Genomic DNA, 23139 nt, shown 5'->3' with positions numbered 1-23139 from the left:
CAATTCCCTGTCTCCAAAGTGACGTCACATAAGTGGTGAGGAAACAGTCTCACATTTTCAGTCCAATTGCACCATCTTCTGGTTGGATATTCGTTTTTTTTTTTTTCTTCTTTGAGCGAGGGCTGCGCTGGGCCCTGAAATAAATCAAGCCAGTAATGTAGATGGAGACAGCTATTTCCTTTAGCAATGAAACTTGATATGACTCAGTTTATTAGGTCTTGAAGTGAGATGTCAGGAGTGGAGGGGAAGATGCTTAAATGTGATCAGAGGTGGCACCCTGTGGTGATGTGTCACTGCTGCTCCTAATCTAGCACCATCACAGCCAGTGGCCTCTCTAGACACCCTCGACAGGAAAACATAAAAAAGCAGACAGCCTCTAACCCTCATATTGCAAATTAAATTATTCCTATTAATGATTAAGGAGTTTGAAAAAAATAATGATTGAAGCTTGCAGACGTTATTATGCCAAAGGTAGAACTATTGATTATAATGATCATCAAGTACATGTAGTAAGAAAAAAGGAAGAGTTCACTTTAAAAAATAAATTTAGTTAGCAAAGATGATGGATGTAAGATACTGGTGATAAGACGATGACATTGAAATACCATGATGAAGGAAAGGATGATGTAACCCCTTTAGTAAACCTAAAACCTAGAGCGTAAATTATGAATTGAGAGCTTGAGAAAACAATAGTACTTTTGGTTGTTATATTTCGATCGGTGTTAAGTGTGTTTTGAATGGAGAGAATGCAAAATCAGGGTCGTGAGGTCAGAATGGATTGACTTGATGAAAACTCAAACATGTACTCGATGTAAATGTCGCTGATGAGTGACAGCCAAATCATTTTACTTTAAAGGTTTCATTGTGTGAAGTTGCAATCAATGTGATACATAAAGCATGCAATTCCGAGCAAACGCTTGACTTTCATTTAAATAATAATCTATATATTTTTTAAAAGGTTAATTGTGTCTTTGTGTATATGGCAAAATGATTCTTTTCAAAGTGCACAGAAGCAATTTCTATTTGTCTTGGACCTTGAGGTCTTCTGCGGCTCATTTACATAAAGCTTTGCTCCCTCCAGTCAATTAGCTCCGCTCATGTCAAGTAAAGCAAAGGAAGTCAGAGGATGACTTTGAATGCCTCAAAATGTTCTTTTTTTTGTCGAGACTCCTTTTGGTATGGCTAAAAATGAATTCTCTTGAATGCACAGGAGATTTGTGTCTTTGATTTTCAGTCATCTGGATCTGCTCGTCGTCAAATTGGATCATCACTTCTGTCACTTAGTTTGCTTGTGGCTAATTTGCAGTCAGTTACGTGTGACGTTTCAAAAGGATGTCGTAAACTTAATTTCAAATTAGGTTGCCATTTATCCCGCATACATGGAGGGAAAAAAAGAAAGTAAAGCTGAGTTCAGTTGGCAGTTCTGATTGCTCCCTTTTGTTCTATGTTTGGTAACTGCTGGAGCGCAGTTTAAAGGAAGGTCATACGGACATTTTGGTAACCATGGAAACTGCTTATAGACCCCATTCCATATTTTCCATTGAGTTACTATAGGGACATCAACAACTTTGATATTTACTCAAAGCTTTGACCTTTTCTCTGTGGACTTTGTCATGTTTTTTCCTTCTACTCCGCTGGGATCGAACTGAACTGGATATGAGGCCCAGAAAATGGATAGATGGAAGAAGATAGATTTATTTTACTGTGCTGAGGTGGAAAAAGATCTGACCTGTCCTTGAGTTTGGATTTGGGACTTTCAGTGTGTCAGAAAATGTTATGGCAGTATTTTTTAATACAAGAATAAACTTTTTGGAATTAAAACTGATTTGGTCTTAAGGGCCAATACAGTCGTCCTACTCAAAATGTATATATGTCAACTGACTGGTGAGGTCAGGGGTGAATAGGGAAAGAGAGACTGCATTAGCTGTGACCTTGTACACTGCTTGTGATGTCAGACATTGTGACATGTTGCCTGAAAATACACAAAGCCTTGCTGGTATTGGCAGCGTAGGTAGTTTAATGCAATTTTTTGTCAATTTGATGATTGTAAATATGGATTCATGCCTCCTCTGTTCAACCCAAACATGAAGGAATGGGCCTCTAGGTATTTGGAGAGACGCATTCCTCTCGGAACCACCGGCAAAAAAAGCAGCCGACATTCATGGATTGAAAAGGAAGGTACGCTCGTTGGGAATGCGCTTCAAGTGGATGTGAAAGGATGCCATGAAAGCTTCGGCCTTGGAATGTGAAAAGGTAACGCTGAGTGAGGGGGGAAAAAATAGGTGGATCAAGAGTTGATGTTCACAGAAGCTCAAGAGGAAAAAAGACATGAAGTCATTGTTTTTATATATTTATTTATTTTGCTTCTGAAAAGCTATGCTGATGAGTCACAATGATTCTGAATGGCTGGTCGGGTTTATAAAGGTGGTTTCTCTCTTTCACCAGTCACACATGCAGGTGGGGCAAAGTCTGACTCGTCTTGTCAGCTTGAAGGGAACTGAGACGCCTCTTCATCATGAAATCTTTCTTTCTACCGCTCTTCTTTCTGCTCTGGGTGTCTCTCGGGTCTTCGGCCGTCATCACAGGGGTGAGTCAAAACAAACTGCTCCATCGAAATGTGTGCTTGGCCATCATTTATATCTGGACAACACACAAAAAAATAATAATAGAAGTAATCCGGATCAGATTTGAAGTATTTAAATGTGTCACCAGTTGAATTCCATTTAGAATGCACTTTGTGCACAGTGCTATCATAAAAGCACAAATATTTTCATAAGTATTGAATTGTTGAATAAATAAATCGCATCCGAGTGTGTGTGTGTGTGTGTGTCCAGGCATGTGAGAAGGACTCCCAGTGTGGAGGAGGAATGTGCTGCGCTGTGAGTTTGTGGTTTCACAGCCTGCGAATGTGTACGCTGATGGGAACGGAAGGAGATGACTGTCACCCCATGAGCCACGATGTGAGACCATCTCGAGTTTCCTCTAGCGAGCATGAAACTGTTGTACACAAAGTAATTTGTGTATTCTTTTGCCCCGCAGGTTCCTTTCATTGGCAAAAGACTTCATCACACTTGCCCGTGTCTACCCAACCTGTCGTGCATCACTCTGGACAAGGGACAATTCAAATGTCTCCCGTCATATCAAAAAGATCAGGACTACATCTGACGGGCAATGATTGCAAAGGATTTGCCGCTGTTCATGTATTCCTTCAAATATCAAAAACAATGAGCGATATATATTTGATACGGCGGCAATGTCTACCTCACACAAATCTCCACTCCGGCTGAATATCCAAATGTTTTGTTCCAGTGTTTTATATGAAGGAATTAGGAAGTGTGTTGTGATTTAGCCTTGATTTACATGGCAGATTACGTAATTCCAAATTATTCCCTTTGATTGATTTAATTTATTTTGTCCATTTGCATGAACGAGAGGCATATTTCCAATATGAGTTAATAAAAATGCTTGAAATACCTAGGGAAAAAAAATAATATACGCAGATTAAAAAAAAAAGAATAAAGGAAAAAAAGAATTGTATTTTGATCCCAATGCAGGACTGTGTATTTTCAAATGAAATCCACCCGTCAGTTCAAATGCCACAGAATGGCTCCATTGGCATGTATGTTGCTAGGCAACAAGGCAAGCACCCTCTGAAGCGTATCCGGAACTCCTTGATGGAGAGGATGGAGGTGATGGGGTTTGGTCCAGCTTGAGCAAGTCATCCACACTGCTGCAGACCAGAAGTGCTGTGGGATGCAGGAGAGGGATGGGGTCGCCCAAAGTACACAATACAATGCACTCTTGTTTGTGACTTAATTGCTTGTGACTTATCATAAGCGTCTGTCTGACTTGACTTGTTGCTTCTTGTGAGCGCTACCTGACGGACTGTTGTAAAGAAAAAGCAGCTGTCCAAAAAGTGGCTCAGAGGTAACCAAAGATGCAAAAAATATGAAGATGCTCAACTCACCAGAATTAATATTCAACATCTTATCAACTCCGCATATAATGCGACGCTTGTTGGCATCGCGCACTTGCACCGTTTTTATGACGTCGCAGTGTCATACATGTACTTTACCCGACTACAAGACGTAAGTTTATCAATAGCACACAGGTTAAGCAGACAAAAATCTCTTCAAGTAAAGCATCTTCCCACTCTCTTGTGCTCTCCGCAACCGAGCGACAGTTACGTCTGGCCAGCGACGCAATGACGTCATTGTCGGTGTGCGGAAAGAGCGTTTCTGGAGCAGCAGACGTAACCAAAGCGGTGTTTTGATAATAAGGCGATTCAAAAGACTTTGCCCTCACACACACACATTTTTAAGTCGCTCTCATGGCGCTTTCTGCAGGTAAGGCGGACCTGCAAATGGATAGAGGATCCTTGAGTGCTCCGTCCGAAAACAGCATCGATATCGACGAGGAAGAGTTGGAGAATATCACAAAGAAACACCGAGCCGGAGAAGACAACTCAACGCTGCCGTTGCACTCACCTTGGACCTTTTGGCTGGACAGGTAGTGGAATGATCGCATCGTCATAAAAAGTTTCGCTTTCCTAGGAAGAGCACGGCTGAAATATTGGTGAAGGCTGCAGCTCTCGAGCAGGCCTGTTATTTGAGTTGTCCTATTTTCTCTCTAACGGTAGTCTAGACACGAAGACGCCGTCATGGTCATCTAAACCGAAAGTTGAATGTTCTGACATTTAGTGAACTTGAAAAGGTCCGTTTTCCACACGATCCACGCATCCGAAATGTATCCAGGTCATTTGAATTAAAACTGTCTAGAACAGTCGTACATCGTTTTGGCCAAATCCATTTGGATGTCTTTATTGTGTAATCAGTTTGAAGCCATGTTTTAGATTAGATGAATTACTGTAAAGGGAAAAAAACAGGTTGCAGGTCCAGTTATGTTGGAAAATACTTTTGAGAATAGCACGCATCGACTTTCAGGTTGAGGAAAATGCACAGCAAATATGACACGGTGGTTACTCAATACCTTGATCTAGGTCATTGCCTGGCACAACAGCAGCAGAATGCGAATCCAATCTGAAGAAGATCTACACAGTGACAAGTGTTCAGGTAAGCATGAGTATCAACTGACATGTTGCACGCACATTATTAAAAGAAAGACTTTGCCTTTGTTGTTGTTGTTGTTGTCGGCAGCTATTCTGGAGCGTCTACAACAACATCCCACCGGTCACGGCCCTTCCTTTGAGGTGGAGCTATCACCTCATGCGGGGAGAAAGGAGGCCACTCTGGTATGTCTTACTTGAGTTAAGCTTGTTTTACCAGTAATACTAGTGGCTAGTGATTACCCGTGGCACAAAATTGTTGTCCCAACAGTCAGTGGACACTATAATAAGTACACCTGCACAGCACTTCGCTGATGTAACTGTCAAGATTGAATAGACCAAGACCAATATTCTGGAGTAGTTTTTATTCTTTCCATTTTGTGCCACGGGTAAGATCAAATATGTCTGCTCACATTTTGTTTTTCTTGGACCTCCGTCAGGGAAGAGGAGAGCAATGCAAAAGGAGGTGTGTGGAAGATGAAAGTACCCAAAGAAAGCACGGTAGGTGTTTGCTGCAAAAGATGCCATAAGCTTGACAAGAGGTCACGTTGAGCAATCGCAAAGGAAACGTTAGAGCACCAAAATGTGGATGCCATTGAATGGACGGACTCGAGTCAAGTTCTCACTTTGGAGTTGCTTCTTTTTCTCGTTTCAGTCTGCAGTTTGGAAAGAATTGTTACTTGCCATCATCGGGGAACAGTTTGCTGATTATTGTGCCTCAGGTGGCGAGCTCTACTTTTTCAATTGATAAGACTGACGTTGATGTTTTAGTTCCGTTGACTGTCTGTTTGCTCTTTTTGTTTTTCCCACCTTCAGATGACGAGGTTGTTGGCGTCAGCGTAAGTGTCAGAGATCGAGAGGATGTCGTACAGGTTTGGAATAAAGACGCCTCTCTTGCTAACGAAGCGACCATCTTGGGAAAAATCAACGAGCTTCTCCCGGACATATCTTTTAAAGCAGTTTTTTATAAACGTGAGTATGCGTTTTAGTCTTTAAATGTTGTTGGACTTTCATTGTGATTTGGAATTATTTTTCATTTTACAGCTCACATGGAACATCATGCCTTTGAAGGAGGCCGTTCAAGACATTAGAGAGTGTACGCTTATTTTCTATGATTATTATTATTTTTTTTTTTTATCGGAACTGCACCTGCCTTGACTGAATGACACTGTCCGCAAGAGAATCAAAGGTGTTATCAATATATTTTTGTAGCGATCAAATAAGCGATGCCTCGTTTTAGTTGGACCGTTGAAAGAATGCACATCGGAACATTGACTGAATTTTCACAGTTGTTGTCATGTCACTGTCGCGCAGCTCGTACAGTCGTTTCCTTGTATAAAGTTAGCTGCTATTTTCTCGTCTACTTTCAACAAATGTTTGCCTTTATCCACTCGTACAACGTTTAAAGATGCTGTTAAGCTACCAAAGCAGTTTACAAACTTAATCGCAAATGACGAAAATGTTTGTCTTCATCAGTTGGATGTGAAATGTTGAAATCGGGGGTTACCCTTGAATGAGTCAGTCCGCTCACAAGTGGCCCTCACTTGGAAAGCCATACGCAGCCGTCATATAGATTTTCAACGCTGAAATGTCTCTTTGAATGTTCCAACCTACCGCAGCACATTTGCAAACTCTTTGAATGCTGAGTGGGAAAAGTAGAACTTCACTTTCACAAATGGATCATTTGATACGTTAAACACAAATTGCACATTTGCCGGCATTGATTTGTACTTGTCAGTACGTGTCAGTACTTGTTTCCAGTACCAATAAATCTTAGTATGTCTTTTGTCCATACCCCATTTTGTCCACCTCACGGCGGGGCATTTCACACTCCTATACAAAGTTAACATTGCAGTATTTGTTTCGAGTATAGCAATAGAATTAAAATAGCGACGTGCTACTTTAAAATTCCTCACAAGCGATCAGAATTTCTCCTTGGCTTTTATTTCATGTTGAATGTTTCTGTCCACGCCACAGTGAGAGAAAATCTGTTTGCGCGTGAGCCATTGGAACGCTTTCAGAATTCATTGCGGCTCCTATTCATTAGCCTAATTACCTAATTAACAGAACGCTAATTACTTGTCTGCATGCTTGCGTTAGAGAGGCTATCACGTAACTGATAGTGATCCTCAATTAATTTACAACTGTGCCCAATCAAGACGGGCCCTTAATCCACACAACGCAGCGGCATGGTGACACGGGAGGAAACATGCTAATAAATGGAGGCCAACAAGCATGTTGGGAGCTGGCCTTGTTGACCTTGTATTAGCGAGTCTACGTGCAAGATTGACTTTATACAACAGTGCACATCTAAATTGTTTAAATTAAGCCAGCCAATCATGTTCAGAACCCAAGCAATGAAATCGTAGTTTATTTTTTTTCAAAAAGACAACTACACCCATTTTAAGGAAATGCATTTTAAAAAAGTGTGCATTGAAATACCAGTGTGCATAAATTTGCTGAAAAATGTATTCACAACCATCATCAGCAAATGGAAGAATCCAATTGGGGTAAACTAATGTTGGCCAGTAAAGATAAAGTTCAATAGCACAATATTTATTTTTTGCTTATTTCGTCATGTTATTTTACCAAAACGCTTGTTCAGGCAATTTTAGATAAACAGTCCATTTCAGAAGTAGCAGGCAAATTGTCATGAACATATACAGTATGGACTAAATTCAAGTTTTAAAAATAATGGACTGTCGCCCACAATCACAGGGTGGCGCTGTCTACTAAGAAACACACTGCAGCAGCAGCAGGTCTCAGCTGCAGCATAAAAAAGATGTACACTTGTAATGTCTTCCATAATGAAAAGGGCTGTGCTTCTCAGACCTTGATCAAGGACAAAAAGCGACTTAAAGTAGTTTCTCGTGAAATCAAATCAATGTTGCTTTACAATTAGTGTTAACTGGACTGTTAAACTGCCCTAGTAATTTCTTTCCGAGTCAAGCAAAATACACCCGCTGTAACATCAGTCATGCCCAAGGCAAAGCAAAAACTCCCAACCAAATTTGGCAATAACCAGTCTTTCTTGATCATTTAAAATCATGCTGACAGCGGCTATCTGGATTCTCGTGGCCAATTCAGGATAGGGGAACTGCAGCTCAACCTCCTCGAAGAGCACTGCCAGGACAATTGAGGGCTCCTTTCGGCAGCCCTCTGCTGTGACATGGACATCCACTTTTTATTTAATTGATTTTCATGTTGTATCATTTGTGCCCTCTCTGCATCCATTTCAACCTGGTGATCCTGAAAGGGGGATCCTTCCATCTGTGGTCCCTTCTCAAGGTTTCTCATTTTCCCCCTGCTAGGGGTTTTTAAGTTTTTCCTTGCCCTTTTGGGAGCTTAAGATCAGGGGATGCTTTGAGAATAATTGTCAATTTCTGTCTATGTGAAGCCCTTTGAGACTGCTTGTGATTTAGGGCTATACAAATAAACTTGACTTGACTTGACTTGACTTAAAAACTAGGCAAGTAATGGACACTAACCAATGCATGCACCTGACCCATATAGCCTGATGTACTTCATCAGGAAACTTTAAACTCCTCCCAACGTATTTGGTAGTATGTCAAAGTCTATTATAAAAGTATTTGAAATGGCTGAAATAAAAAAGAAACATTATTGGCATTTTGAAAATAATACGTAGTTCATTGCCTCTGTGTTATAATTAATAGACGTACTTTTTCCTGAACCCCCCCCCTGCGCGCACCTTCTGCTAAAATGCATATCATTATACCCCCCCCCCCCCCCCCCCAAAGAAAGAAGCTACTTATTGCTTCTAAGCGCTCTTTTCATCCGAATAGTATTGTGGCCGCTGCAATGCAAATGAACCTTGTTTACGCAGCAGGTGGATATGACGTCATGGACCTGGAACATCAAAACAACAACATCTAAATCGGCGCTTCTTGCACCGTTTCTTTGCCTTTTCATATCTTATAACAACACCCAGGAAGGAGCACGAGTATTTTTCATCCACCTGGACGACAAACTATGTGCTTGCTTCAGCGACCGATACGCTAAGTTAAGTGTGAAGTTAGATAGTGCCCCCGTCACCGTTACCAAAAAAAGGCTGGCGGAGTAATCTTGTTGGTGTTTACGGTGTGATTTGTATCGCACGCGGTCTCCGTACACAAGCTGGCGTGCAGCCTAACAAGTTGTGTTCATCCGCGTGCGCCCATAGCAGCCCTAAAGCCACTCGGATCATGGTAAGTTTCTATTATCGCGCTAACCATGTTAACATTTAATCTTTGTTGTGTCCTATCACGATGACTTGTGCTTCGGCGCGCACAAGTGCATGCGCACAGACGTTTCTTTTGCACATGGCTGTCGCCTAGAAGTTTGCAGAATGAAATGGACAAATAACACACACGCACATGCACACATGCACGCACACACCTGTAGGCTACTGCGACTTCATAAATACAAACTCGTAGGATATTATGTCGGTGTGGCGTGTAGTCAATCAAGTGTACTTTAAAACTTCACCAACGTTGTGTTCTTGCGCTCTTTTGAAAGTTCTGGCGAACTTCATAGGATGGCAATGTCTTAGGGTATTTTTGCAAGCAAGGTAAACTGTGTGCATGCAGTTAGTTACGACATGACGTCCCATTGACATCTTTGGATAAAATGACATTTTTTAGCTCATGCAATAGAATATTTGCAGTGATTTCTTTGCAGGAAGAGCAAAGTAGCAGCAGCAGCTTTTGTCCACGTGTTTACTGTCCCTCAAAGTCAAGACACTACAACTGGCACATATTTAGAAAGTTTCAGGGTTTTAATAGTAAGCATTTAAAAATTTATTTTTGGTATCTTATACTGTATTGAGTTGTTCGGCTTTTATTTGCCATTCTTATTCAGTCACTGTATATCCCTAGGCATATTTTTTGATAATTTACCTACGTTTAGCATTTAGTGTGTTTAGTATGAATAAAGTTTAACTGGTTTTCTGAGCCACTTTGTTTTTATTTCTAAATGCAGAAGATGCTGACCACTTGATTAATTCATAATTGCCAAATATTTTGTCAAACGCATTTTTTTTTTGTTACTTTCTAACTGCAATTCAGAACTACTTTACTTAAAGCATTTTGTGTGTTTTAAAATATATTTTTTAGCAAGTGCATTACCAATCGTCAATAAAATTGGCTTTAACTTTTCAGTAATTTGATTTGTTCAGCCGTGTATAAATTTTGCGGACTCATCACTTTGACAGATTATTACCATTGCACCCGCACCCCCCTTATTTTGTTTTGTCCCCCACTTGTTTCTGAAATCACTTCAAAGTATGTTAAAGAGAAACTGCCGCTTTAAGACGGTTTATGGCAGTGCTCCCTCCTCCTTCGTCTTTGGATTAGTCATTGTCTGAGAGAGGAGGGAAAAATACTTTTTGATAGAAGAAGGAAAGTAAATACACTCCAACAGGCGAACCTTGACAACCCAGATTAAGGAAAACATCAGAGATCAAATAGTGCTGCTGCTGGGCTGTTGTCATGAGCTGCCTGAGGGAGGGAGGGAGGGAGGAATGGAGGGGGGCCATATACTATTTGAACAACCACTGGGGTCAGTGTGCTTGCTCACTTATGCAGAAACGGACCTTCAAAAAATGGGACCCAACTTTTGGAAGAAACTTGTTTTTCTGTAAATTCTCTGGCCATTGTGTTTGACCTGGATAGCTGACATTCAGTCCGATGGAGTCAAACGTACATTGTCTATTGCCGACATCTGTAAGCCACTAGGCCTCATTCACTAATAAATATGTATGAATGTTCATAGTCTGAATGTGTAGAATGATGGGTAAGGCTTGAAATATTTGCATTCACTCTTATGGGGCTCACCCGTATGCTGGAAGCTGTGCACGGCTTTCAAGGGAAACCTTAGCACCCGTCAGCTGTCCGCTCTGGCTTTCAATTATGAATGTGTAGAATGCAAGCGTGATGTGGGAAGGTCCAATCAAACAAACAATAAGCAAAACAAATGTGTGCCAAGCCAACCGACTCACTGAAATAAAGCTTGGGCATTTTTTCAAGAAAAAAATTGTTTATCGTTGCTTATTCAGGAATCAGTCTAAAGCAGGGGTGTAAAACTCATTTTTTTCGCGGGCCGCATTGTTGTCATAGCTTCTTTCGGAGAGCCATTATGACTCTCAGCCCAAATAAATGTATGCGCACCTGATATTATGTACAGTAAAAGCTACAAAACAAACTGATAAATAACTTGTTTTCAAATCAGATGAGTAAAACTTGGTCAAATATAAAAAAAAAAGATATTAAGAGTGAAGACAATTTGCTATTCTAGTAATGACACACGAATTTGATGCACAATTTGTCTTTGCGGGCCACAGAAAATGATGTGGCGGGCCGTATCTGGCCCCCGAGCCTTGAGTTTGACACCTGTGGTCTATAGGATGAATAAATGACTAATAAATCATTGGCAAAGTAGAGAACCTGACGAGTATTAATTCCCAGTTAACGTAGACATCAACAAAGCCTCATAAAATGAAATGGCAGTAGGTTTTAAAGTTGTCTGTCTACCCGGTTGGCTTACAGGAAAGCCAACAAGTCAGGGTCGTTCCGTTGCCATTGCTGGTTGGAAAGTTGGATTTCTTTCATCCCGTCTTCTGGATGCATCACTCTGGCTAAGCCGGCTACTCGCAATGTTCTAAAACCATCAGCGTGCTCAAATTGGAGTCGGCAACTCTGTGGCTGGAAGAGGGATGAGCCGAGCAATGCTAATGTTGTTGACAGGCTGTTGCTGCTGTTTTTGTTACTCTTCTCTTGTCTTTGAAGATCAAACCAGTGAGTGTCAAAAGTGCTCTCGTCTTCCGTTTCGCAATTTGAGGTGCATTCCAACAACACTTTAAAAGAAGTTCACCGCAGATTCGTGTGATCACTGTTACTGCTGCTATCACTGCATAAAACATCAACCTGTTTCGAAAGGGAGCTCCTAATTGACTGGTTGTTGCTTGTTTATTTGATATATATTTACAAGCCGGGCCGTAATTGGAAGGTCGTAATTACCCAAGATGCAGTGCTGTGCAGCGCTGAGGTGCTAGCAGGCGGATGAGAGCGCAGCACAGATAAAAGTTTGCAGGTTCTTATTATAATCTAGCATGCTGCTTGATAGCAGACGGGGAGATTGCTAATTGGCCCATTGTCCCACACGCCATGTCATTGTGTACTATTATGGTGTCCAATATGAGTCAAACACAGGCCGCTTTTATTGTTGCACCTTTTTTTTTTTTTTTTTTTTTTACCCCGAGCATTAACGGCGTCCTCCAGAACAGAACCGAATCATTAAGTGACAATTGAACGGATGTTACTCCTTCAGTGAGAATGACCGAAATGAAAACGGATTATTTCCTTATGCCAAGGTGCTTGAATAATGAAATCCATTTTGCCCTCCTGGGTTTACTACTATGAAGTCATACTTGTTGTGGTTGTGTGTGTGAGCTCTTCACGGAGGATGACGGTATCTTCCCTGACCCTTCATGATTCAGTTGACCTGAGAAGTGGCAAGATAGCGGTGCCATCTGATTTATTTTGTCTCTCGGTTTCATGTCCAAACAATCTCGGTATATTTCTCAGAGACACTATCTCTTGCTTTCTCAATTCCCCCCTCCAAAAGAGGTGTAGACCTTGTTTATACTCTGCCTGTTGTTTATTTGCTGGCTTGCTTTCCCAGTAGAGTTTCAGACATTGTTTGCCTCTTAACGCCGGAGCTCCTTAGAGGCACTTTTGTTTTTGCTCTCAGAGTTGTAAATAAGGTGGGGGTGCCATTCCCAAACCACTATGGTCAGAGTTTATTTTGTTTTGAAATATTTCACTTTATGGAGAAGTATAAGAAGAAGTCAATCATAAATGTGCATTTTGTAAATCGCCCAAACCAATATGTAGGAATGTGTCGGAGGGAAACCTAGGCCTTACAGCGATAGCATGGTTGCAAAAATGCACACACCCTCATAAACATGCTTCTTTTTTTTCACCAGTTACAACAAATGTTCACATTAGGGAGAAGGAGGCAAAATGCTTTCCTTTCATGTAGCGAGCATGTCATTTTCTTTTATATTTTGTTGCTCCCATTCGTGTTGGAGTTTAGCTACCAGCAATTCATCCAAAAGGAGGGTTCGGATTAAGGTTGAACATTTAATTGGAGCAGCTCATAATGTTTGGTTTTTTTCACCGTCACCTTGTAATTGTTTCGGTGTTATAAGCAGCTCCCGCTATTGCTGCAAAATGGAAATGCTTTGAGTCATCTCTTTGGAGAATGGCTCTCGATCACACATTCTTTTAAAAGGGAAAAGGAAGATGAATTTTGCCCATAAAGGCTGTATCACAAGGGCTTTTTATCCTAAATGGCTCGGGGAATTGTTATCTGTGGGAAGTGTGTCCTGCCTCGATCGTGTTCAATCAAGTGTCCACTTAGCTGTGACTAGGAGTAATTGTTCCCAAGTGGGCCACACACTGACCTGTTAATGTCTGCTTTGACCCGCTAACCTTGTCAGCACGTCTTGGGGAGGAGTTTAAATCATGTGGATTTCTGTCGTGTCTTTACCCCACCGGGTCAAGTGGGCACCGGCCCAGAAAGACCACTCTCTTGTAATTGTTCCCAGCACCGCGGGTCAGCTCGGGGTGTTCCCAAAGATCAACACTTATTGGATGTGTTACTGAGAGTGGCGTTACTTAACAGGTCAAGCCATTGATCCCGAGCAACGCCGGTCGGTGCCCTTCCATGCCTCCGAGTCACAGCAACTGATGTTTTGGTTTGTTTTCAAAACTGTGGATACGAAAAAAAACATTTCTTTTTATTTTTTTAAAGTTTCACCTCTTTGCAAAGTCCACTTTACTATTGATCCAAGGTGACAGGACCTCACAAACAAAGGGCGTGCTTGTTTCCTGGACATGTAAATACAGTTGTGTAGCCACAAATCCACGCGGTATGGCCGCCTGTCGGGATCAACATATTTTTGGAAATTATGACAAGCATGCCAGCGAGTAATCAGACGGGTGTTATCTTGGGCCAATAGCAAGCCCAAGAATGTGGACAGGCTGTGGAAACACAGCTACAAGTGGAGATGCTTGAATTCCTCTCTGGTGAATTATGGAGAGTTGGGACATTGGACATTGGTTGCTTTGTTATATGTCTGCTTGTAAAGCTGCCCGTTAGAACCAAGACACGTGTTTGCCACAGAGCATGCCTTCAAATTAACATTTGACAGCTGACCATATTTGAGTGTTTATTTGTACTCTATTCAAATGAAATGTATTTTCCAATGATCTTCAGTAGTCATATGTGGAAAGAAGCACAATGCTGTCAAGTGACATTTGACTCAACATTTGAAAACACACAACTGTATGCAAAATAATGTGTGGTCCACATCACACGCACGCAAAAATGATATGAGTCAGTTTGTGGCATTCCATTGTTTTAAGATGAGCAATGAATCAGTATCTGTGCTTAAAGACACAAGCCTTGTGGCCAAAATTGCTTTGATATGTTGGTTCCGATATGACACAAAAATTATGCATGTAGGCCAGGAATCGATGTGTCATAATGTGTCAAATTTGGTAACAAAATAAAAATCACATTTGCCCCTTTTAATGTCATTTCTTGGCTCAGTCGACGACTGTAGGGGTTCCCCCCCACACACGCACACCTTTTTTACTTCCTGTTTGTAATTGTTGTGTCGCTTCCTTCCCTCCTTTCTTTTTCTCTCTCTTTCTCTCCCTCTCTTTATTTTAGATGTGCCAGTGTTCTTGGTCGAAGACATCAAACTCAATTCTGATTGGTGGAATGGCGTTCCTGGAAATTCAGCAGGCGTGATTTGGGTACGTAAAAACTAGCCCACTCTTTCTTCTTTCCATTTCATTTGACTGATATCTATTTTATATTCATTTCATATGTGATATTTAAATAGTTTTGCCATTATTTTCAATAAACCTCTGGGTTTTTACATATTACTGAAATTTATAATTATATTATCCCACCTTTGCCAGTTATTATTATTATCCATCTTTGCTCTGTGGGACTGTTTGTTACCTGTGTGCAAAAGTTGGTTTGTCGGATTTTGAGGACTTACACAATGACTAAGACTGTCTCGGACCTCCCCTAGTTACGATAACTGTCCGATTCAGCTGCTTGCCACGAGTCGGTTCCGTGCGGAGAATTACAGACGTGCGCATTTATTCTCCGCTGACCAACTGTAAAGACACAAAGTAGCGCTTTCAGTCGTTAGCAGACATTTCTTTGAAGAGACATTTCCGTTCCCGCGAGTGCCTTTCCAGTTATTGGTATAATACGAGGATATGTTCCTCTTGTTCCTGCCGTATGACTTGTGAACGCGTTTTGTGTCTGGCTACATGCGGCCAGTGGCTGCTGTAACGGCTGATCAGGAGAGAATGCGACACTTGTGCAAAGTCATGTAATCTGCAATTAAATATGGGTCTGCCCCCCTCCCATCAGCAGGGGTGCATGTTGGCCGGACCATAAATCCAACACAGCAGGGCTTTTGCTGTTCCCGCTGTCTCCACGTCAGCGTGTTTTCCATAAACGGAGTCTTCCAAATCTCTCCACAAAATGAACTTTCGTAGATGACCTTTGAACGAGAGACTAACACATTGCTCCTGATCTTTTTAGGCAATAGATTTGTGTTCCAGTTGAGCATGTTTTGACAACGTTTCCCAGCGAGGAGCCCGTTCATGTGAGAAAGCAACGTCGGAGAGATTCACGCATGGATGAGAAGAGGGTCATATCTTTCTGCTCCTTTTGCGCGCTTGCCCCGCCATGACACTTAACGCCTCATTTGTGGGCTCTGTGGTCAATGGCTTGAGTCTGTGATCTGTTACCATAAAAGGCAGCTTTTCTCTAGCTGCTGATGGGGCACTTACTTGTGGGCACCAGCACTCCCCCCTTGGATTGACTATCTCCAATATAGAGGCTATAGGAGGACTTGTATCTAATGGATAGTTATAGATCATAAAGACAAAAAGCTCTTCTGCCATTTTGCTTGGAAGAGCGAGTTGAAAAGGACACGTAGACTGTGAAAGCACTTCCCTTGAACTTGCGTCGGAGTCTTTCTTGTCAACACTGGGTGGACAGAGATGCAGGATATCCAGGTCAAGGTTTGGGCATGTCTCGTTTCTTCCCACTCTGTCCACACCCTTGTGTGTCTGCAGTCCGTGGCAGTCGAGCCAGGTTTTGTCATCCGTAAAGTCCGAGAGGATTTTTTCAAAGCAGCTTTGTTGGTCTTTTGCGACAATGAAAATATTCGAATGTTAAATGGCTACTCTTCTGCTGCCTGGGATGGATTTTGAACAAGTACCCAGATGATGCCCCGTCTCAAATGTGCATAGTTGCTCACCAACATCCTGCTAAAGGCTTGCACTGTAACTCTATTCCTCTTGGCTCTCTTTGTTTTCCACTGATGCAGAGGCTTTGCCTTCATTGTGTCATATAGGGGAAAATACTTTGCTCGGGGAAGGATAGAGAGAGCGGCTTACTCCATTAGTGTCATTTGAATGGCTTATTAGATCAGTCTGACTGATAGATGCAGAAAATTGTTTTAATTGTATAATTTCTGTGGTTAACCACTTGTGCAGAAAAGAGCCGTGAAGCGGGCGAAGCGTTTGGCCCCTTTTTTTTCTTTTCTTATCGTTGCCTTTGCACAGGAAAAGAACAACAATCGGGGCTCTTTTGGATTAGGCGTAAACACGGCCAGAGTCACGCAGACTCACGGCCCCCTTGGGCAGGTTCAGATGAGCTCAGTGAGATGCTGCCCTTTTAGTAATGCATCTGACCAGCGAGACTCCTCAGGCAAAAAGAACAGCGCCTTTAAGCGGCGGATCAAGATGGCATAACTTGGCACACATTTTACGGCCTCGCCGAGCACGGCTCGCTAAGCCCGGCACCCACAAGAGATGGAGACTCAATGTGTACAGTCGGTCCAAGTCCAACATCAACCTCCGTCTGCCATCTCCTGCATTTTCCTGTTTGGACTTGAAGGTGATTCAGAGCCAAGGTGGTGACAGTTAACGGAAGCTAGGCAGAGGAGAGAGTATTTATTTACAGTGAGGCTCAGTGATGCTTGTTCAGGATGCGGTTTTACGCAGGATGCCCCCCACCCCTCCACCCCTCCCCAAGAAACAAAACAAAACAAACATCCAAGCTCCAAAGCTCATCTTATCTTTCTCATCTCCACCCTTGCAGGTTTGATTATGAATGGGGGAATGTGTTCTAGTGGAGAGAGGGGGGGCTTTGCCCCTCCGTATTGTGTAACTGTCAAGGTCTGGACGCAGCCAGGACGAGACCTACTCAAATTGCCTTCCTGCCTGCCCGGCCCAGGACTGGCACTAATGTCACCGGAACAAAATGAAGCGCCAAAGAGAAAGAATTTTATTTGGGAGCGATAATGTGTATTGAGAATCTCTTACAATTGTGCGTAGTCGATAAAGTACAAGAATCAAAATCTAAACTGCAATGTCATGAAATTTGATTGGACTCATAAGAGATGTTTGGAACATTTCCTAATGCAAACCAAAGAACCGTAGCACCGAAAATCATTGAATGATACGGGCCTGCTCGTTGAAAAACAAACTACGTGGAGCTTTTCTCCCTTTCTGCCGTGTTGACAGTCTTTTCCAAGTTTCAGCAGCAGGCTTTATGGTCTGCCTTACGGCCTCATCTGTGCGGACGGGGCCATTTCAACTGCCACATAAAAAGCACATCTGTTCAAGTCCAAATTGTAAAACGGACGCACGTGTCCGTCCGTCGGGGCATCATGGAGTTCACAATGCAGTAGGAGACATCGCCACATTCAAGTTGATATTTTGCCCCGATTGTTTTTTTTAAACTTTCATTGTGGTAGTATAATTGAGCAGTGTTTTGACTTTAACCAAACATGCAGGTTTGAATTTATGACTCCAATACTGAATTTGGTTTATAAGGTGGTTTTGCCCCAATCAATGCATTGTGTGGCCTTCACGTTGATGTTTCAGAAGTTCACGATGCAGGCCTTCTCTCCGCCTAACGTCAGTCACGTTGACGCAGAGGCCTTCAATATAAATACTGTATATTTTTATCGATGCATTTATTTGTCACAGTAACACAGTTGTGCATTTTACAAGCTCCCAGGCACGTCACGTTTTACTTTATCAAATTGTTTTGTATATTGCCATCATTTGTATTCTTTGCATTCCTTTATGGTGTGCCGCAAAGCCATTTGCCCTTTGGGGGAACGGCGTGAGTAGTTAGTCAGTCGTTTCTTTTTTGAAACCACACGCACTGTTGATTTTAGATTTTTTTTACGAGTTACTTGTTGTTGCTTGTTGAAAATACACACCAATGAAAAATGTGTGCATGGATGAATATTTTAAATAATATAGTACTCATCTGCTGATGAGTGTTTTTGTAAAAAGACATGGTGTACTCAGACATGTCATTTTGCATGTAGCGATGATGTCAAGAGCCGTTTCCTGTGCTTTGTTGTGGAGAACATTAACACCTCTACGTGATGAACTCACAAAACTTCAAATATAATTTTTTAAACACAACATATAGCTATCTCAACACATTTTATAACTCCAATGGAAACATTTAACAACTTTGTTAGTATATATAAATGGATAGAAATATTGAATATTTTCCATAAATAGTTTGTCCGGTTATATTCATTAATTCATCAAAAATCTTTGTTTTTCTGGCCTGCAAAAATATTCTTTTTTTTTTTTTTTTTGCAACTTTTGTACTGTTTTGTATTCTTTGCAGTGAAATTCTGACAAGACTTTTTATGTTGTGGTTGCAGAGCCTTATCTGTGTTTGAGGTCTCCACTTTAATGGGCTTTATTGATCTAAACAACATCAGGGGTTGTGGTCATGTTCGTCAGGCTGAGATAACTTCTGTGTAATTCCACTTCAACAATATATTAACCTCTTATCAGTCTAAATAACGTTGCCTTTTAGGCTGTAATGCACTAGTAAGTCACAGGAGCTCTTCATGTCGGCGGAATCTTAATAAAGCATATCCTGTGGACATCTTCCTGCGGAGAGAGTGAAAAACTAAAAGGTTAAAAGGCATGCTGGGAAGCTTCCACATCATTACTGAGAATCGTCTCCTTTGAAAAGCTCAGTACGTAATAAATGTCAAAAAAACAAAAACAAAAACTGTACAAGATGCAAAATGGTGGTTTGGGAATTATTAAAAAATAAAATAAAAGCATACCATACCATTCTGCTCAAATGACATCAGGTGGCAACGAACTCATCTGTGTAAATCCAAACTATCTAACGCATTTCAAAAACAAAGTGAAACTGGATCAAGTTGCTAAACAAAAGTCAAAACGAAATCCCAGGCTAACTCCAATAGAAAAATCCTAAACAATAATAACTCTGTTTCTGTGCTGACAAAGAAATCTGTTAGCATTTCTTTTTTTTTTTTCAAAAGACAGAAGTGAAATCACTGCGTTTGGTCATCATTTATTCTTGTGCATGCTGTGAGTAGTCAGTTCCTTAAAGGCTCGTTCAAGCCAAGTGTATTTTGTTTCCCTTTCCTTTAATAACGCCCAGAGATGGGCATTTGACCAAATTTGATATATATATTTATTCATAGTCAAGGACAAAGCGTGTCGGGGAAGGCAGCTCTAGCGTAGAGTCCCCGAGCTCTGGTTGAGCAGGAGATCCCTTTTCGGTGCCAGCTGTTCTCTCAGATACGCCGTTCTGTGCTGAAATTCTCTTAATATATTTCAGCGGGCTCAGGAGAATAGTCCAAAACAAGCGTGCCAGGGAGGAGAATGTTGAATTTTTTATCAGCGGGCCTCAACTCGCTGAGCTGGTGGGCAGCGCTCTCATTCATGAGCAGATGTTCGGTGCAGTTCCACTCTGCAGCTAATGTGAACTTGCTGGCCTCTCTGCCATTGGCTGCAAGGACGTTGGCAGTGACCTGGCATCTGAGAATTGTTCTCGGTAAAAGGCACGGGTTTCAAATCCGAGCCCCCGCCTTTTTTCGCCGCATCTTAGCCCAGGAGCTGTGTCCTGCCTGGACAGCCTATCTGTCTTCCGTTTGACAGTGATTAAACGCTCACTTCTGTTTATTGGGGCATACACAGGGCAGCAAATTCTGTGGAGTTTCTGTTTATTTCTAATTGAGAGGATGAACCAACTATCCCCGTCATCAGGAAAATATGGTTCATGATTTAGAAGATATTTTATGGGTGACTATTTGTCAAAAAGCAAGTTGCTTCTTTTTAACATTTCATTGCCAGTCACAGGTTTCACCAACACACAGAAAGTTTGCTATTTTTTCACTTTCTTTGCCCCACATTATTGTGGTTTTAGATTTCAGTGGTGGCAGGGGTGAGCCTTTTTTTGACATTTTGACTCCCCAGCGGTGTATTTTTAAAGGCCACATTTTGTCGATTAATCGGTTCATTCTGACAGCTCTAATTTATCGATTAAATCCTAACTCAACATAGGCTCGGTAAATTGATAAAGTGACAAATAACACCGTGTCGGTACTTTTTAGGGGAAATTTGACCTTTGTTTTGTTTGGAAGTCAACAGTATAGATCTTGTTGCGTTTAATTGGACAGTTGTTCATTTTCTTTTCTTGTTTACTGCCGTTGGCATCTTCACATCTTGGCAAAGGCGCACCAGCTTTTGGCAGTTCCCACTTGTGACTCGACGAGCAAATTGCATAAGCAGTCGTCGGGAGTCGTGAAATTTACTCCGAACATAACCTGCGTCGTCGTCGGTGTGACATTGCAAGGCATGCAGGAGAATTACTGCCGAGCGGCGGGCGGGCGGGCGGGCATTCGTATAAATAAAGCACCTGCGAGAGGCAAGCTGCTTGGCTCTGCTTGGTCCACTCCTTAGCTGGAACCAGCTGGTGCTGCGGTCAGCCCGGCGGACGCTTTCCTCTCTATGGACCGGTGCTGCTGAAATCTGCACGGACAAGCTGCTCGGCCTGGCTTTGATGTGGCCGTATAGATTTCTAACGCTTTCCGCTTTAACGAAGTACTCGGCTATTTGGTGTGCCATTAACAAATTGGTTTGTGTGTGACATTGACTACAGCAGGCACCCTGCCAGTCATTTTCCGTCGGAGCGTATGAGTGAAAGTCATCCCACAGTAAAGTTGTACATAAGGGACTGGAAGATTGGAAATGACAAGCTCTTGTTTCGTCTGCACGTCTCATTTTCACTTTCTAATTGGTCCTTTTTCAGGTTGGCTTTATGAGAGCAAAACTAATTAGTGTTACTAAATCCAGCGGAAAAAAAAATAGCACTCTGCTTGATTGTTCTGGTTTCCTCTCCTGTGTCAGGCGCTCAACAATAAAATGTGACTGTAATAGTTTTCCAATCGCTCGTATTTCAACGTCCCAGAGCTGAATGGAAATCCCGGTCTCTTGACATTTTGTTTGGCAAGATCCGGGAACAGTGGTTGCCCTCTTGCTTGTGTCTTTGTGACTCATAGGAAGCTTCATTTTTTGGGTTGTTGTTTTTTTGCTGGTAGGGCAAAACAATATGCTGTGTTTTCGAGGGGGGCACTCTCCGCTTTCATTTGGACGTGTCCTGCTGACAAGAGCAGCCAAACAAGTTTACAGTAGCGGTGACATTTAGCGTTACCTTTATTCAAAGCGCTCCAGCTGCAGCGAGCCCTCAGGAAGCACATCGCGGGCCCACACGGGCGGCCGGCGTTCACAAAGACCAATACGAGCTGTGTTTGAGTTGGCACGCGCTCTTCTCTCAGGGAAGTTTTGCTGTCGGTGCAGAAAGTCCAGTGGCGGCGGCGGCGGCGGCTCTTGTGGGGTGGCGCTGATTCCAAGGGCAGGATGGGCCTTTTCCACCTCTCCCCTCTTTCAGGAAGCAAATCTTGCCATTTTTTTTTTGAAGTAGGCGACGGCAACGAGCTGGCTTCCTGGTGACACTAAAGTTGCGATATGATTTTTTTCAGTTTTAGACAGAACTCACCTGGCCGTTCTTTTGTTCCGCAGCCACTGTGGCTTTGTGCAATGAGCGAATAAGATGTGTGGCAACATCAGTGTGACAACAATTGAACTTAACCATTGCAACCATTTTGTAACCATCAACACAACAACTCTGTTGGGAACTTGTCCTCACAAAGCCGTAATTAAGAAGTGCTTGATCCAAGGTTAGAGAGGAGCGGTGTTTAACCGCAATTAGAGCAAAGCGCAAATTAATTTGGACTCGTTTACAGTTTTTGAAATGTGTCATTATTTGTTTAATCAAGGGGGGTCACGTTGCTGTGTGTGTGTGTGTGTGTGCACATACCAGATTGGGGGTAGGGTTGTGTTGCTGCTAATGGGGAAATCTATTTATTCATTCAGCTTTAATGAATCGTAATTTGAAAGTGACCTGTTTTGTATCCCCATGTTAGTCCGCTAACATTTCTCTCTGAGGTGCACGACTAATGTACACACACACGCACACACACACACGGGTCTGCGCTATGTCTCCTGGCGGTGGTGCGGCTCTTGAAAGCTTAACACATAAAAATAAATTAGGTCCAGGTTTCCTTCAGTCAATTGTCTAAATAATGTGGTTTATTTCTGTGTGAGCATGGCAATAATATATCACAGCATTCACAAGCATTTCTAAAAGAATCATGAAATAAAGCACACACACGCATTTTTAAAATACTAAGACCCGCTTTTTGTCGGAACTCCAACAACACATGATAATAAACAACATTATTATCCAGATGTGGTGGGAATCAGAGACAGTTTTGCGGGTCTGGATGAGCAGGCATTCACTAACTATCCCACAAGTCATTACTCCTTGTGTGGCATATAAACACGTTGAAAACAAACAATGACCCTGCGCAGACGCCAAACCGCAAAAACAATTTCAAAGCTACGCAATGTAGCGTAAACACACAAATGACTACCCTTCATGCTCGAAAGGCTACACCGTGGACATACTGTATTGTTTGTATTATGTTGACCTTTGAGAGATTCACTTTGTATTTCTTTTTTTGGTCTATAGTCCCTTTTTTTTTTTTCAGAATGGCCTGAAGTTTAGAAGAAGTTGCTAAGAAGTTGATGAGAAGTCAAATAGAGGTCAAAAGTTGA

General features: G+C 42.0%; 3 protein-coding genes and 1 long non-coding RNA gene across 7 annotated transcripts in view; 3 read left to right on the top strand and 1 right to left on the bottom strand.

Moving 5' to 3' along the window:
- Nucleotides 1-2337: 2337 nt before the first annotated feature.
- LOC133162609 (uncharacterized) lies at nucleotides 2338-5122 on the bottom strand. The gene is made up of 2 exons (XR_009716249.1): nucleotides 4990-5122; nucleotides 2338-2640 (listed from the first exon to the last, which is right to left on the bottom strand). It is a non-coding gene; the product is annotated as an uncharacterized LOC133162609 (long non-coding RNA).
- Nucleotides 2452-3549, top strand: prok2 (prokineticin 2). The gene is made up of 3 exons (XM_061291912.1): nucleotides 2452-2587; nucleotides 2835-2960; nucleotides 3040-3549. The coding sequence occupies exons 1-3, from the start codon at nucleotides 2516-2518 to the stop codon at nucleotides 3163-3165; spliced, it is 324 nt and encodes a 107-aa protein (XP_061147896.1). The 5' UTR covers nucleotides 2452-2515; the 3' UTR covers nucleotides 3166-3549.
- LOC133162607 (eukaryotic translation initiation factor 4E type 3-like) lies at nucleotides 4198-6848 on the top strand. The gene is made up of 7 exons (XM_061291911.1): nucleotides 4198-4509; nucleotides 5000-5072; nucleotides 5157-5251; nucleotides 5506-5566; nucleotides 5721-5787; nucleotides 5882-6037; nucleotides 6110-6848. Exons 1-7 carry the CDS (start codon nucleotides 4331-4333, stop codon nucleotides 6154-6156), a joined length of 678 nt encoding a protein of 225 aa, XP_061147895.1. The 5' UTR covers nucleotides 4198-4330; the 3' UTR covers nucleotides 6157-6848.
- Nucleotides 6849-8922: 2074 nt separating this feature from the next.
- Nucleotides 8923-23139, top strand: part of foxp1b (forkhead box P1b) — an 86385-nt gene continuing 72168 nt past the window's right edge. The window contains exons 1-2 of one of the 4 annotated variants that reach the window (XM_061291084.1): nucleotides 8923-9270; nucleotides 14801-14886. The gene's annotated coding sequence lies outside the window, so the exon portion shown is untranslated. The remainder of the gene's footprint in view (nucleotides 9271-14800; nucleotides 14887-23139) is intronic. The other 3 variants (XM_061291083.1, XM_061291082.1, XM_061291081.1) reach the window with 3 other exon arrangements.

The sequence above is a fragment of the Syngnathus typhle genome, linkage group LG11 (genome assembly GCF_033458585.1).
Source record: "Syngnathus typhle isolate RoL2023-S1 ecotype Sweden linkage group LG11, RoL_Styp_1.0, whole genome shotgun sequence".
Lineage (NCBI taxonomy): Eukaryota > Metazoa > Chordata > Actinopteri > Syngnathiformes > Syngnathidae > Syngnathus > Syngnathus typhle.
The sequence above is the reverse complement of the archived record's forward strand: the minus strand, read 5'-3'. Positions and strand labels throughout refer to the sequence as shown.